This window comes from Photinus pyralis, unplaced genomic scaffold (assembly GCF_008802855.1).
Source record: "Photinus pyralis isolate 1611_PpyrPB1 unplaced genomic scaffold, Ppyr1.3 Ppyr1.4_LG6, whole genome shotgun sequence".
NCBI lineage: Eukaryota > Metazoa > Arthropoda > Insecta > Coleoptera > Lampyridae > Photinus > Photinus pyralis.
This window is the reverse complement of record NW_022170663.1, coordinates 11,191,827-11,207,880: the sequence shown is the minus strand read 5'-3', so window position 1 is coordinate 11,207,880 and position 16,054 is coordinate 11,191,827. Positions and strand designations below refer to the sequence as shown.

The following is a 16,054-nucleotide window of genomic DNA, read 5'->3' as shown; positions in this document are numbered from 1 at the left end:
TCAAAAAATGCCTTGTTATAGTTTCGCGTGCATTAAGGCGGGATTGTAGCTTCGATTCATCTACGCCATCTCGATTGGTAATAAAGGAACGGTGATGGTTCGCATAAGGTAACGAACGGAGACAAAGCTATTGTGTTCTGGTTTTCGTAGCTAACGTCGCGTTCGCGATTTTGGGATGTTAGTCCCTTTGCATGTATTTATTGCATTGTAGACAGTGCTCAACGTTTCTACAATGGCGCAGAACTGCTATGAGGTAGATGTTTTTGTTATAAATAGTGACGGTTGCTTATCGCCAAAACTTCCAAAATGTGTTCAATTAAGATTGGATTACGACCCTGAGGGACTTAATATTAAAATAATCAATGGTAAGTACAGTGTTTTATTCTATTAGAAGGGTTTGTTTTGGTGGTCGAGGGTTCAACTGTGCAATATTCAACTTACCGGTGTTTTTTATTATTCATCCGTTAATCAATTTCTTTGTTTTTGCAAACATTGGGGATAAACTACCAGTATGTTTGCGATGAATAAAACAATCTGCTAATTGAAAAACCGAAACTGGGTATGATATGTATTTGCCATGTGATGGATCACATGAAAAAAATTTGGTTATGTTTCACCAGAAACCAAAACATTTGCGTGTCCCTGCCTATTGTTATACTCACCACCTGCGCTTAATTGGGAAATTTTTTTAATTATAAGGGTTCGGCACGTCTACCTCTTCAACAAATACGAAAATAAAACATTTCGCGTGCCTTTTAGTCGGCGACGCCGGTACCAAAATCGCCTTAATATGCAATTAAAAAGAAGTGATGAGTATCAACGGTTTGTTGTTTTTTAGAATTGCTCAAGGGGTAGCTTTTCGTATTCTGCCACCTTTAATAGGGTTTACTACGTATAAAGACGCAACCCCTTCATGCCTGTTAAGAGTTGAGACTTTCAATTGATATGGTCTGAACAATGTAGAATTAATTAATACGTAAACGCCGCAGCGATATGGACGAACATGGCACAGGCAGATCGACAGAAGTCAGGGATGTCAAACAACCTCTCGAAAGTCATTTCATTTTTGTTTGTAAACGTTTCGATATCATAAATAAAAAGTTAATGTCCTCAAAACGTGTATTTTATTATGATTTAAGTGTGTCTAGAAATATATACTGACATGAATAGATTCTAGACATTTGTACCTAGGAATAGTAGGTGTATTATTATATTTTATAAGAATGAAAAGTGTACCAGTTTCCTCCCAAAGAATAATGGCGCAAATCCATTTTCATGTACCTATATGTGATCTACGCCAATAAATAAACACTACTTAATAGAGCATGTGTTACTCGACCAATACTGACAGGCACACTTATCTGATCTCGAATCTTATTGACGCTATTTGGGGGTTGATTTGTATAGATCTGATGTCAATTGTAGACATGATATATTTAGTGCCCAAATCTCTATTGATTAAGAATTTTTTGCATATTATTAAGCTCGTTATTAACAATCAAAGAAGGAGGCAAATGAATTTACGCCCACCAGGAAGTTTGTATCTACAACCTTTTTTCGAGTGTTCAATGTTCATATAACCAAAATTCAGTCTCTTATTTGGCAATCTTATTTTTTCTCATATCTTTATCTACATGGTAGGGTTTTATGTTTACTTAAGTAAGTACATTTTTATTTTGTAATGTTGTTCTAGAATTGTATGTACATTTGTGTTAGTTTAGTCTGGGAATTGTTATTATTGTTAAAAACATAGCATTCAATTACATTTTTTTGCGTAATGATCTCGGTAATGATAGATAATGTTCTTCCAAGAATATTCAATCAAGAAACACAAACAACCCCACTTTGGAGCGACGTGTGCAGATGCAATTAAGTATAATCACTGACAGTGAAAATCGAAAATCGAACATTAACTGCGTATGATGTTTTGAAAATGACTTGTATTATAATTAACGGCAGGGGGTATTTCGACTCGAATTTGTTGACCATTCCTAGTATCGATTAATTGAACAGAAATAGTGCGATGAAAAAAACGTCTGCTATTTTGCATACTGCGTATTTGCCTCGGTATTTGCTTTGTACACTTTGAAAGGTAAATTTGTTGCTTTAGTAAGAACCGAGGTAAGAACACAGCAGGTCCTTTACGAAATCGTGTTGTTGTGTGTGTGTCCGTCCGTCTGTGCCCACGATAACTTTCGAACGGAAGGTCTTGCTCTTGGAGTCTTGAGACTTGGTATTTCATTAGTCCTGCTGAACTTGAGGGTCAAATGGATACAAGCGTGAACTTTGGGTCCTTCGATAGTCCCTTGTATCTTGTATTCGTTTATTTTTATTTATATCATGATATCACCAGAGATTTGTTTTCTCTTTTCGATGACGTTAGTACCCTCATACAAGAAAATTTTTCAAACAAATTAAAAACTCTTTATTTAATCAAGTAATTATACAATAACAATACAACAAATGAACATATACGTTTCTTATTAAACCTTAAAACGAAATTAGCAATAAAATGGTTTTCAGTTATGAATATTTTGGGAGAAATTGCTGCAGCGTCTTTTTGTATTCCTTGTCCACAGATTTAAATATACTAATCTGTGCTTGTACTATTCGTCCAGAATCTGAGATGGATTTATACCTCGGTTTGTACTATACACTTATGATTTTAAATATCCTTCTTCTACCTATACAACGCATCAAAAACTAAGAATGAAGACTAATTTGTACCTAAGTTAGATTTTAATTGTTTAAACAATTTATACATACATACAATAACTTATATAAAATTATAAAGTTATAATACATTTATATAACAATAATATTCAAGTGGTTCAAATATTACATTAGATATTTTCTATTATTATTCTCATTTCTTCGAATTCTGTCGATACTCAGGCCAAGTGTGGATCAAAATCAAATAACGACTAGTCTTAGCAGGGGCGGACTGGGTAACTGCGGGCCAGGTGAAATTGCATAGGTTACGGGCCATTAAAGTATTAGTGTCTTATAGAATGTGGCCTGTAGCATGGCCTAATAAGACTCTTATTAGGCCATGGCCTGTAGAATCCATAATTTCAAACAGTTCCAAGATTGGGCTACTAGTTCAAAAGTTACAGCCCTTTGAATTTTTTTTTCGAAATTGGTTTCTAGTCTATAACTTTTGATTGAGAAGTCTGATCGAAAAAGTACGAATTGATTTGGATTCTACGCACCCAAATTAATTAGAAAAAGTGTTTTCCCGAGAAATTTTGGTCAGTCGATTTTTGGTTATTAAAAAAGGAAGGTATACACTGCCCCCCACTTTTTTTGAGCCCCAAAAAAAATTGGGTCTTCAGATCGACCCGAAAAAAAATTTTCTTATAGATGTGGGCCTGTAGATAAAACCATATTTCAAACAGTTTCCAAGATTGGGCTACTAGTTCAAAAGTTACAGCCCTTTGAATTCTTTTCTAGTCTATAACTTTTGATTGAGAAGTCTGATCGAAAAAGTACGAATTGATTTGGATTCTACACTGACAGTGATTTTTTGATATTTAAAAGCGGATGTAAAGCATTTTCCAAAGTTTGAAGACGAAAGTATGCCAAATGTTTGCCACTTTTCCTTCCGTGTTAAGACTGGGACTTCACTATATCATAGCTTTCATCTCAGCATTACAGAATTTGTTTACCGAGATAATTGATGGATAATTAGTGCAAGCATATCCGCATTATTGTAGTTGATTGTAATTACATAATGGGATAAAAGATAATGCGAACAATAATATCATTTTGCAGATAACTTATGGCATGTCACTTCTGTATGTTTATGTAATTACATCATTGACTGGCACTTTTAAGTTATTGATTGCAGCTTATCGGGCTGCTGATATTTGATCTGAACCTGGTTCGAAAATGTAGAGAATGCGATCTGATAATTTTTCTTTTGCTAACGACATACGGAGCTGGAAAGCATTTTTTGACCATTTTCGCACGATTACGATGTCAAACAAGTTGTCAAGATAGATCGGAATAGTGAAATCCGGAGATAATGCGGAGCGGCACCGACAAATAAAAATTTTAAAATTATTTTCTTTCAAAATGCGTACGCAACTTGTCCCTTTTAGGAAGTTACATGACTGCAATAAAAATGTTCATTAACTTAGCAGTCCCAACATTACATTTTGATATATTTATATCTCGATTTATATGTAACAGCGCATAATGAAGCGCGATTTATGGGTATAGTAGTGTGGTGTCCATTGGAAGAATTTTTCTTTTGAAATTGGGGGTAATCCCTTAAATAACGCCAATTAAATTACGCACACCTTTGCGAAATTATGTTTCCGACCAACGTTAATTATAGGTAAATTAAAATTAACCCGTGCGAAATTATGCGTCTATCTAACGTTAATTATTTGTAATTGGCATTAAGTCTGCCCAAATATGCGAGCAGCTAACGTAAATTCGAGCGTAAATTATATTAAATTTCAGAGAAATTTGTGTCTGTTTGAGGTAGTTGTAAAAAGTTTACGGCAGTTAAATTTAAATAGCAACTAAACCCCCAATTTTGAAAAAAATGTTTCCAAATTCCACACTATACGAAAAATAGTAGCGACCTTTCTTATATCCGTTGATATATCATTTGATTTATATATTTCCGTTTATGAATGACCCAACGGGCCGTTCTAAAAATCTTCGGAATGTTTACGGCCTTGAAACTTGATATATAGGTTCTTTTCGTCCACGTAAGAACCTACTTGAATTTGGAGTGAAGTTACCCAAATTAAGAGTGAAGTCGAAATAATGATCTGTAATTTTACATTTTTTCTGTTCTCGGATCAAGAATTTGAGGTTGCAATTTTTATTCATATTTTTAAAAAACTGACTGAATTCGTTATTTTTATGTGAGATGAGATGCTTTCGAACGAAATATTTTTGTGTCCTTGATTTATTTGGGAAAAAAGGAAGTACTTTCATCTAAGTCTAATGCGTCCTACAAATTGTTTAAAATATCTGCTAAATTTACATGTCACTTTAAACCAATTTACTCGTCTTAAATTCGTAGGTTCGCCTGTTGTCCTTCGAGCGTGCTACAGAACCTTTAAATCCATTCCCATAAAATGTAAGTTATTTTACGGGCAATAAATACTGTTTAAATTCGCTTTTATGCTTGTTGATAAGTATGTAACAATGCCTAATAAACACCTGTTACAACTCATTAAAAAATACCTACACTCGATTAATTTGTATTTCTTATCATATCATCTCGTTGGACGTGCACAGTAAAAAAATCGATATCAAAATTATCCAATTTTATTTAATTCTCATTTGGACATTAAAAAAACAACAAACCTACGCGAGATAATCCTTGCAATATATATTTTGTTGCAAATGAATACGCACCTTTCACACATTCATGTGTCATCTGCCCCCATCCCCACATGACTTACGAGTATGTTTTCGAAATTAGTACTTTTGTTTGAGTTTGGATTATTAGGACCTAGCAGCCCTGGATTTTTAGCCCCAACCTAGGCACCAATTTATATAACAATTACACATGGCGTCCTAATACCATTTTGAATTTTAAAACGTGGATCGAAACGCAATTTTTCATTATATGACCAATACGCAATAACTGCAATAAAAAAAATTGTTATAATTACGAATTGGAAAACCTTGAACTAATTGCACGAAATTGTTTCAGGTGACGGTAATGCTTGCATGGAATTACCTGTACATCCCACTACAGACTGCAGTCACGTGTCCTCCAAATCATTTGTATATAATACGGAAAATGAAACATTATTTATAAAATTTCGAGAATATCAAGGTAAGTGTCTTATGTCAGATGATGCTGTTGAAATCAAATATGCAAAAATGCCATTCATGCATCTAATAACAATTCAAGTTTACATTCATAAACAATTTGCACCAAGAGATACAATGGCGGGAAGGAGAGAAAAAATTACACCCAAATTCCCACAATTTCAATGGTTCAACCGCAACTTTAGGTGCTCCAGAACCTCTGGGCTTCTACTCAGGCTGCCCTCCTATCTGAGTCAGTTGGTTCCTTGCCTCCCTGAGCCAACAGCCCAGATACAGCCTTAGGCTTTGGTACAGGTTCAGCTTGATCCCGAGCCGACGCTTCCTAGCTATCACCTTCATTTTGGCCTATCTGGGGGCGTCATTCCTAAACAAAAAATTTAAGCCCTTCGTATATGTGGGAAAAAAATTAACTTTTGTTAAGTCATCATTAAGTCCATTTAAATTGAGACAAATGTCTAAAATTACAACTTTGGTTTAGATGCCTGCAATTTTACAATGGCAGTGAAAAAGGCTAAATCGGGTAAAGGAGCGTCCGTCTTCTCGGTGCGAACAGAAGATTCCTCAGCCACACAGTATTTTCAGTTTTACGGATATTTGTCACAACAGCAAAATATGCTACAGGATTTTGTAAGGACCTACACATACCAAAGAGCAATACTAAGCAATTTAAATGACTTCAAGGTACGTATAGATTTGCGGGCGAATTTTGTTAATAGGTAGGTACATTTTAGGACAAAGTCGTATTGGATGTAGGGGCTGGTTCCGGAATATTGTCATTCTTTGCTGCTCAAGCGGGGGCTAAACGAATATACGCAGTTGAAGCTTCAAGTATGGCTCATTATGCACAAGTATGTACTTCTACATGTCTTGTTCTTGCTGATTCTATAATTGTAGAAATTAGTCACAGCTAACAATTTACAAGATCATATAAAAGTTATACCAGGGAAAATAGAGGAAATAGAATTACCAGAGAAAGTGGATGTCATAATATCGGAACCAATGGGGTATATGTTATACAACGAAAGAATGTTAGAAACTTACCTTCATGCAAAAAAATGGCTGTTTCCTGGTGGAAAAATGTATCCAGCTCGTGGCGATCTTCACATAGCTCCTTTTACAGATGATGCTTTATATATGGAACAATTTAGTAAAGCGAACTTTTGGCAAGGATTTTATTGAAAGCTGGTGCTCGATGTAATTTCAACATTGTAGGTTTCAAACTTGCTTCCATGGTGTAAATCTGTCAGCGTTACAAAGTTGCGCTCTGAAAGAATATTTTAGGCAACCAATAGTAGACACGTTTGATATTCGAATTTGTATGAGCAAATCGATAAGGCACGTGGTAGACTTTTTAGAAGCTTCAGAAACAGATTTACACACAATTGGTATTGTACAAGTTTGCTAAAGGTCGATCCAAATTCAACACAGCGCGTTTTTTAGATATTCCATTAGAATTTCATCTTTTAGAAACTGGCACTTGCCACGGCCTAGCATTTTGGTTTGATGTCGCATTTGCAGGCTCACAACAAACAGTTTGGTTAAGTACGGGTCCCACTGAACCATTGACACATTGGTACCAAGTGCGTTGCTTACTTGAAAGGCCTCTAATAGTGAAACAAGGACAACTGCTTACCGGCAGAGTAGTTCTAGTTGCCAATAAAAGGTATGTAACTATTTTTTTTGTTTTTGTTTTATTGTTACCAGAATTTTACACCCTTTTTCTTTATTCTGTGTAAGAAACTGAAAGTGCGTTCTTACACCATTTATTGAAGCATAATTTAAAAATTAATCTCTTCAAGAACTTTCTCAAGGTTTTGTTTTTCCTAAAATCGCAAAACTTCTCGATTCTTCACATTTCAATCATTTTGCAAGGTGATGAATGATTCAGGAATCACCAACTCCAGGTACTCCAAAAATAATACCGCAATGTACGTAAATAATAAAATAGTGAGATAGAAAACATCTCCATACACTTTTGGAAAACTGCAAATTTAAGATATAACGTGCCATATTCAGATGATGTCAATTAAGCAACACAGTATGAAATTTTCAAAGGACTTAATATTCTATACCATAAAATTAGAGTTCAAAGTTGTTCTGGAAAAAAATTTGAAAGTGGCACTCCCTCACACTCCTTTATTCTTTTTGCTGCAATGTATTATAGAAAAAATATACGTTTGCGCTGGGGTTCGAACTCGCGATATCGAGCTTGCAACTGAGCTATGGTCAACTTCGCTTATACTGATATTTGTATGACAAACTAATATCATTGTTTATTCACGTTGGATAAAGTGTTGCTTTAAATAATTCCCAGATTCTCTGGTAACACCTTCTATTACAAACTGTTTAGGATTCAGAACGCTCAGGACAGTTGCTGGGGAAATATTCCAAATTGGCAACACTCTGGAGTTCAGAGTGCGAATTTTGTTACTTTTCCTACGAGAAATATTCAGGAAACACTATCACTAGATTTCTAGAATATTCGCTACAATATCTTTTAATTGTTTCAATCTGCGGTGCCAATAATCCAAATAGATAAATAATTTCACTAAATCGATTGCGATAGCTTGCTACACATTCTGTCTATTGCTTTAAAATGTCCAAGTCTATGCTTATCGGCAGGTCGTAGAGCGGTGTGGGTTACTTTCTCACCAGACATCCGTTTGATGCATTTTCCTCGCTATACCAGAAAACCTGCCTCATCGTAGGCTAGTAGACTTACAGGGTCTTGTTTTTCAGTTTCACCGATTGAATAATCAGATAGTACTACAATTCAACACGATGTGGCAGCACTTATATAAATGAATAAACAAAGGTATTATATTAACATCATTAATAAATCTATAGATATGATCGCTCATTCACTACTACAACCATTGAATTTATAACTATCAGAAGCGCTGATCCCATATAACAGTTTGTGACCATATGCGAACTTTCCGCCGCTAGGGGCAGTTCGATAGTTTGAAAGTCCGTGGCCGATCGAAAGTGGAGCGTTACATTGACATTAGATGGCAGCATTACAAACCATTCATTTTGACCATTCGAATATTTTCCTTTTTAATCGTTAGATGTCAGGAACTCGGGATGTTTTTTGTGCTATCATTGGAATGGAGGATTGGAATGTTCTAAAAATAGATCCCTTAAGAAGTGTTGCATAAATGTGTAATGTAAATAATAATACATTTAGACGAACGAAGCTTGCAGTCCTTGCCCTTGAAGGAATGCAATTTCATACATTCTATTCACAGGCAGTACAATAGGCAGGTTCAACATTTTTTTATTTTTACTGAAAGCGGGAGATTTTGTTATTCAAAAACGATAAAAAAAATTTGAGGGCAAAATATTGTCCGTTGTAAGCATTTGAATTTTGAAAACCAACGGTCAGCGAGAAGAGAAAAAAACGTACCAACACATTTGCCGCCGCGTTGGCAGACTATATAATACGAATTCACGTGAACTGGAACCGATGTGTTAATTTTATTTGCTGTGTGCACAATGCTGCCAGGGTATAAGAAAAGTTAATGTGGAAATGGAGTTTTCGGTAATGCAAATTTAAATGAACGAATGAACCTCAGAACAGTCCAGTAGTGGAATTGTTGGCATTTGGCACCTTCATCATTTCCACATTCACATTTGATAACTAAATTTCGCGAATCAGCTTTTTTTATAACCTTGCAGCATTGTGCACAAATAAATCGGTCCCAGTTTACGTGAATTCGTTTACCTACTAGAGCTGAGCGATAAATGAAATTGTTATCGATTTATCGATAAGTCTGTTCAGTCTGATAATTATCTATTAATCGTTAATCGATAATTATCTATAACTTTAAACAATTATCGATAACTTTCGATAATAATCGACAATTATCGATAAATCGTAACAATCATTTTCGATAATGATCGATAATGTTTGATATTAGCGATAACTTTTTATAATTATCGACAACTTTTGAAAATAATGAATAATGATTGTTACCTGCTGATAATAATCGATTATTATTGCCACTTGTCGAAAATTGTCTATCTCTGATATTTATCGATTAATAGATAAGTAGCGGAAATTATCAAGAGAAAACTATCGATACTTTTTCATAAATCTCATCGATATATATACTCAATCGATATATTACATCATCCATGCGTACATCGCTAACATTTTTGTTTTTTTGGTATTGGTATTGCGAGAGATAATTTAAATAAAACAGGATCTTTTGATGCTGAAGTTTTCTGAAATCAAAGGTGATCAAGTGGACGATAATCCTCAAAAATGAGTACAGCAGTAGGTTGTGAATTGTGATCATATGGCAACTCCACAATGCTCTTACATCGCTTTTGTTGGAAGTAAACTGGTATACCTAAACATTGAAAAGTTTATGTCGTTAAATATTCTCTCGATAATTATCTATCTTAATAGTTTAGTTGTGAGATTAATCGATAGATTATCGGTAATTATAGATTTATCGACCAATCCTTTAAAATTTTCGATAAATTACACCGGTCTACAGCATTTTTGCGCATGGGACATATATATCTTATTTTTATTGCTTCTATAGCCACAAATAAGAATTAGAACAAAAAATAGTTATGTATTTGTTTTTGTGTGAAAAAAATGCAAAAAACCAAAAAATAAAAATACCTATAAAATCTTACTTACATAAGGCATGATTTATTAAATGGTAACGTTTCTACATTTATAATTTGTTTATCTTAGAGTCTAAATGTTTAAAAATGGAACAGTTTTGCTGTTTTTGTCATGTTCAACTGAAGTTTTTCTTATCAACCCCCAAATATGATCTTCCATCATGCTTCCAGCTTCCTGGCCTTGGGAAGGTGCCTAAATTCCATTGTCTTGACAAAGTGTTGTCCTTGTTATTCCGAATAAGCTCCCATATTATCCTTAAATTGATCTAAATGAGAATGTAACCTGTGCATCTTTATTCTTTAGAGACATTCTATACCCCATGATACAAAACCAAATCCTGTCAGCTCGTCATAATTTTCAGCTCTATGGTTTCCCAGGAAACACTGAACGGGAAACCATGGACTATTGCCTTAAAGCTGTTCCAGGATTTTTTTTCCTCTTTGCTAAGTAACCGCGGAAAAATATCATCCTCCATTTTTCTTTTTTTTTGAGGGAAAACAAAGGTTCCAGCTTTAATTTTCGCCCCCGAAAGCTTTCAATCAAATCGCTGTAACTTTTGTAAAAGCAAATATTTTCGATGTCTTAATCGCACTTTTTATTTATTTTTGCTTATTATAGTCAGAATATATTATGTAAATCCCATGCGCAAAAAATTCTTTTTTTGTTGATCGGTGTTATCCATTAGTCGACCATTTGTTTAAAATTTGTCGACTGACTATTAATCGATAATTATCGATAAGTTATCGATTAACCATTGAGAACAAATTTCAAACGTCAGAATTTAAAAGAAAAGAGGTACCGAGTTAACGACCTTTTTATTTTGTATCAAAATTGCCAGATGTGACGTGTGATCCTAGATCAGGGATCGGCAACCTGCGGCTCTTTTAATACCTATAAAGTTGCGGCTCTCCGTATTTACCTAAAGAAATTAGTTCATTTGTTCGAAATTCGCCTTTTTAATTAATCTTATTTTGTATCAAAAGTATACTTGCAGCAAATAATTATCTAATTTTTGACACTTGTTTACTTTCTGGTATTATTTTGTTTTTTTATTATAGCCAGCCTACTCCGATGTATAAACACGTAATTAATTAATGAGTAGGTACTTTTGTGAAAAATATTGAATAACCTAAACACTGCGGAGTTTAAGCACAGGGCACCTCTTATAAACATTTAAGAGAACACAAAAGACAATCGAATAGCAAAATATAATAGTGGTAGTTCCATTTGAAAAAGAATAGTTGTAGCACTTTGAACAAACGGCATTGAAACAACCAAATATTCAGGATTTAACACGTTGACTGCGGTAGCTTAAAACAAGAACTTGCCGTTGATGCGTTACATATCGCCGGGGTATTGTAATGTAACTTTACCATAGTGCTATACATACCGCCGGCGATATGTAGACAACTGGTCAAGTAAGCCCCATCTAGTTTACTTGTGCGTAAATTTTTGAGTTCCGCAGCGTGGGGACCTGTAAGCTAACACTATTATTTATTTAATTCTTGAACCGTACATATCTCCGGCGACTGGTACCGCAAGAAAGTGAAGAAGACTGTATAACCCTAAAATTATGCAATCAACTCGAATAAAAAACATTACAACGAACACTATTTTCTGAAAATTGAGGGATATTTATTTATTCCATGTTAATATTAATATTATTATTTGTGATTAGTATTGAAACATGGAAGATAGTACCCAGGTTGGCCTGGACAAACATTACAATAACTAGACCGAAACTAGATCGTTAAAACTAACGAAATGTTTACGGAATACAAAGATGATGCAACTTGCGCAATTCTGTCATGCAGTATGATGCAATAACCTTAGAAGTAGCTGCAAAACTGTACATATCTCCGGGGGCATGTGCCGCACACAATTAAATTTGTATTAGTCCTGTGCGTTACATGTCCCCGGAGATATGTACCAAAAAATTCAGTGGCCTTGACTATGCAAAGCACTACCATAAAAAAGCTATACGTAAAACTTATATACGTTAAAAATCAAGGAAGATATGGCTTTCGCACACAACGAATGTTTGGTAAAAGTTCGCTTGGTCACCACGGAAAGAAACCCACATATCCCCGAGGATATGTAACGCAGTCAACGTGTTAAGAAATCCTTAGCACTCTTGTATTTGTAAAACTGTCCAACCCCAAAAATGCACTTCAGACTCCAAACGGGAAGAATCCCTCCGCCCGACGCAACTTTCTATCAAACTAATAAAAAATGCTCACCCACATCCATGTGTCCTTATTAGAGTAGCGAACCGTGATTAATTGAAGAAGGAAAAATGGTGTACAGCGTCTTGGAAGGAATTCAACTCTGACACCTCGGGAGATAAACAAAACGTGGGCAGAAACCACCCGAAACGTTGCTATGTTTGCCGAGAAGCGGCACGATTTGCATAACCTACTTAGGGTACCTAACACTCATACCTCTGTCTTATTAAAATTCAGCCATATATCCTGCACCATCTGAATCTTTAAACTAGGTACCACTAAATCGCCTACGGTACCAGAATCTCCACCATTCCTGGTGGTCGAGTATACGAAAACCCAAGTCCCCATTCAACAAGATTCCAAAGCTGAAGAGTATTCCCCTGGTACTACCATAGTGCAGTAAGACTACTATTGTTTAAAATCGTCACAATCGGGAAAAAAGTCATAATCGGAAGAATAGAAGTGAAAATCCAGCCACTCAACCCCAAAACTCCTGCGTCAGAGTTGTGGCCGACTCGCCGCTGCCCAACTGCCTCTCACGCCACACAGCACCCACAATTCCTGTCCCTACATAGGTAAATATCAGAAAACCTAAGTACTTTGAAGGCTGTTGAAGACTTTGGCTCAAGGAGTCAAAAGGTTCTTTAAGTTTCTTGAAATCAATTTTAAGAGACTGTTAAAGTCGCAAATTAGGGTTTGAGCTTCTTAGTGTTTTTGAACACTACTTAAAGAGTGCTCTTAAAATCTCGGCTAATACAGAGAAGAAAGAATCTCAAGAATTCAATCTCGTGGGATATGCTTGCAAATTTTCAGAGACTATATTTTAGGTTCTTAAGGACTGCAAAGACTTTTAAAGAAAGCGCCTTGGAGTATCTCATGTCATAAATGTCATAAAGCTCTTGAATGTAAAAAGCCTCGTATAAAATACAGCATTTAGAAGATTCTTAATGCTTTCGGAAACTCTTCGTGGCCGTGGATATCTTTAGGAGCACTTTCTAAAAGCTTTTAGAGGCTCTTCTGAAAAGCTGTTAAAGGCTAAACAGGTTTATATAAGCTTTTTGAAGGCTGTTAAAAACTTTCAGGGTTTCTTAAAGACCTAAAGGTTCTTAAATACTTTTAACATCATTAAAGACCTTTAAGACTCCCTAGAAAAGGACGAGTATGAACTCAAAAAAAATATTAAAAACTATTGATTAGAGATTCATAGTGGTCTTAAAGACCTTCCAAGGCTGTACAACTGTTAATTCTTCTCAACGCCTCAGTAAATCTTTGTGGTATCTTGAAGGCTTTTCGAGACTTCAAAGGTTTTTAAAGACCCACCAGGAGGCCTTTGGAAGCGCTTAGAAACTGCTGCCGACCCTTATTTAAACGCTCTTAAAGACTTACAGATCCTTAAACCTAGTAAAGGATATTAACCACTCAATATATTTTTAAAGATTATTAAAAGCTCGCTAATACCCCGCCAACATCTCCCTCAATAAACAGTCGTTCCTTAATACATGCCCGATCCAACTACTTTCCTTTCTGCTGTGGTATTCAGCAACTTTCGTTTTTCGCTTAATTATCAACACTTTTTCATTCCTAACTCTATCTGACCACGCTTTTAAGTCTCCTTGTCTCTTTTATTCATGTCTACTTATCTCAAGATTCCCTTAAACGCTATGACATTGCGCTTACACTTGCCTGGTTTGCGATGTTCTCACCCTCTCTTCTTCTCGTCTCTTTTTTTCACACATATTTCATTCCTGCTTCATTTCTTCTTCTTAGTCATACTAGCTTATTTTGCTTCGAAACAACACCATTTTTTCAAAAGGGAGGAACGGGAATGGGGTGAAAGGGTTCAAAGTTGGTGATTGTAACCAGGAACCGCAATTCTCATCATTCATCAGAATTCTGCATAGCGCCATATTTCGGTAACGAATAGACATACAAACATGAGTCAAAATTTTTTCTACAAAAAAGTATAGAAATACGTTTGCCGTATATGAAGGAAAACCGTTATTGAGGAAAAAGGTATTGACGAAGGTCGGCAATTTAGCAGCTTCCTCCCGCCCCCTTTCTTTTCGTACAGGGTCCTCGAGGTCTAAAAGTCTAAAACATGAAAACATGTTAAATACCCGTCCCTGAACAACATCCCAAACTTCCATTAACTTGCGACCTTTTTCCACCTGACCTCACTTTTTCCACCCAGTCGGCTGGACTACTACCATAGAGTAAATAATATTTACTCTATGCTACTACTAATACGGCAACGTTTGAAACTTAAATCGGTTCAAACTTCTAATTGAAAACTCCTAAAAAGAACACACGAGATAACGAGGTTGGTAAAGAAGATGGCAGTACGCACGTATGCACCAACTTTAAATTCAGATTTATAGCCTCCAACATGAGAGAAATGTGTATCTCGATCCAAACCATTTCGAGATCACAACAGATTCGGTTAATCGTCAGAAATAATGAAACTATAGTTCAAACATGACCTGTCGATTTGCATCCACTCTCCAGATTCTGTCCTGTTAAATACCGAAGATTCATTTTGTCCCTCAAAAGATTTTCCACCGCTTTCATTCATGAGTTGATCGCGCTGATCTTAGAATCTCAAAGTACAGGGAAGGGTAATGATATTAAACACAACATATTTTAAGAAGGGGGCAGTGTAAGAGGCCTAAACCGATAATCTAATTAAGTGATGAGCAAATCGTCCGTAGCGTTAGGTCTATGCACAATATAACTGTTCTTCTTGTAATATTTGTGATTTAAGATCACAAAGTGGTTTGAAATTCCATTTTTAACGATAGTAACAAACGCTAAATACTCATAGAGACCTCACGTACAAAAAGACAAATATGCAGATATTTGTTAGGTTTAACGGTACAAATTGAAAGAAATCCTGAAGATATCCGGTGAACTCCATCAAAATCTAGCGAAATCCTTTTGACATCAAACCCACTCGCTGTAAAATGGCCATCTCAATAATACTTCTATTGGCCAAGTACTGTTAGAATAAAAAAATATTACCGCGCGATAAATCATTTAAGCAAATATGTAAAAAGGTAGGTAAGGTACCAACGGTTTATAACCATAAATATTTACATTCAATTTGAAAAGTACATAAATTTCAATTATAATCTTCGACATTGCATACGTCATGGACGGACAGCAGTTGTCAAAGTGAAGAATCGTTATATGTGCGATTTATGATCGAATTGACATCGTTGTCCCGTTTCGCGTGGTATACCGTTCGCACGCGTTGTGTATTGAGATGTAACTCGGACAATTAAACACATAAAGCCCATTACAGGTAAATATGGAAAGTCGATTACTTGCGTACTCTTCAATCATGCCCTGTTTTAGTTTAGTACCGGTGCTGATAGGTTTA

General features: G+C 35.5%; 1 protein-coding gene across 3 annotated transcripts; it reads left to right on the top strand.

Annotated features, from left to right (window-relative positions):
* Positions 1-7,556, top strand: LOC116174350 (histone-arginine methyltransferase CARMER-like). 3 transcript variants are annotated; one of them, XM_031492263.1, is made up of 7 exons: positions 1-365; positions 5,684-5,809; positions 6,284-6,486; positions 6,537-6,653; positions 6,700-6,968; positions 7,018-7,190; positions 7,246-7,556. In XM_031492263.1, exons 1-7 carry the CDS (start codon positions 233-235, stop codon positions 7,539-7,541), a joined length of 1,317 nt encoding a protein of 438 aa, XP_031348123.1. In that variant the 5' UTR covers positions 1-232; the 3' UTR covers positions 7,542-7,556. The 3 variants fall into 3 exon arrangements, with proteins under 3 accessions (XP_031348123.1, XP_031348122.1, XP_031348124.1); XM_031492262.1 differs by lacking the exon at positions 1-365 and adding an exon at positions 4,951-5,101; XM_031492264.1 differs by lacking the exon at positions 1-365 and adding an exon at positions 5,351-5,431.
* The last annotated feature ends 8,498 nt before the right edge of the window (positions 7,557-16,054 follow it).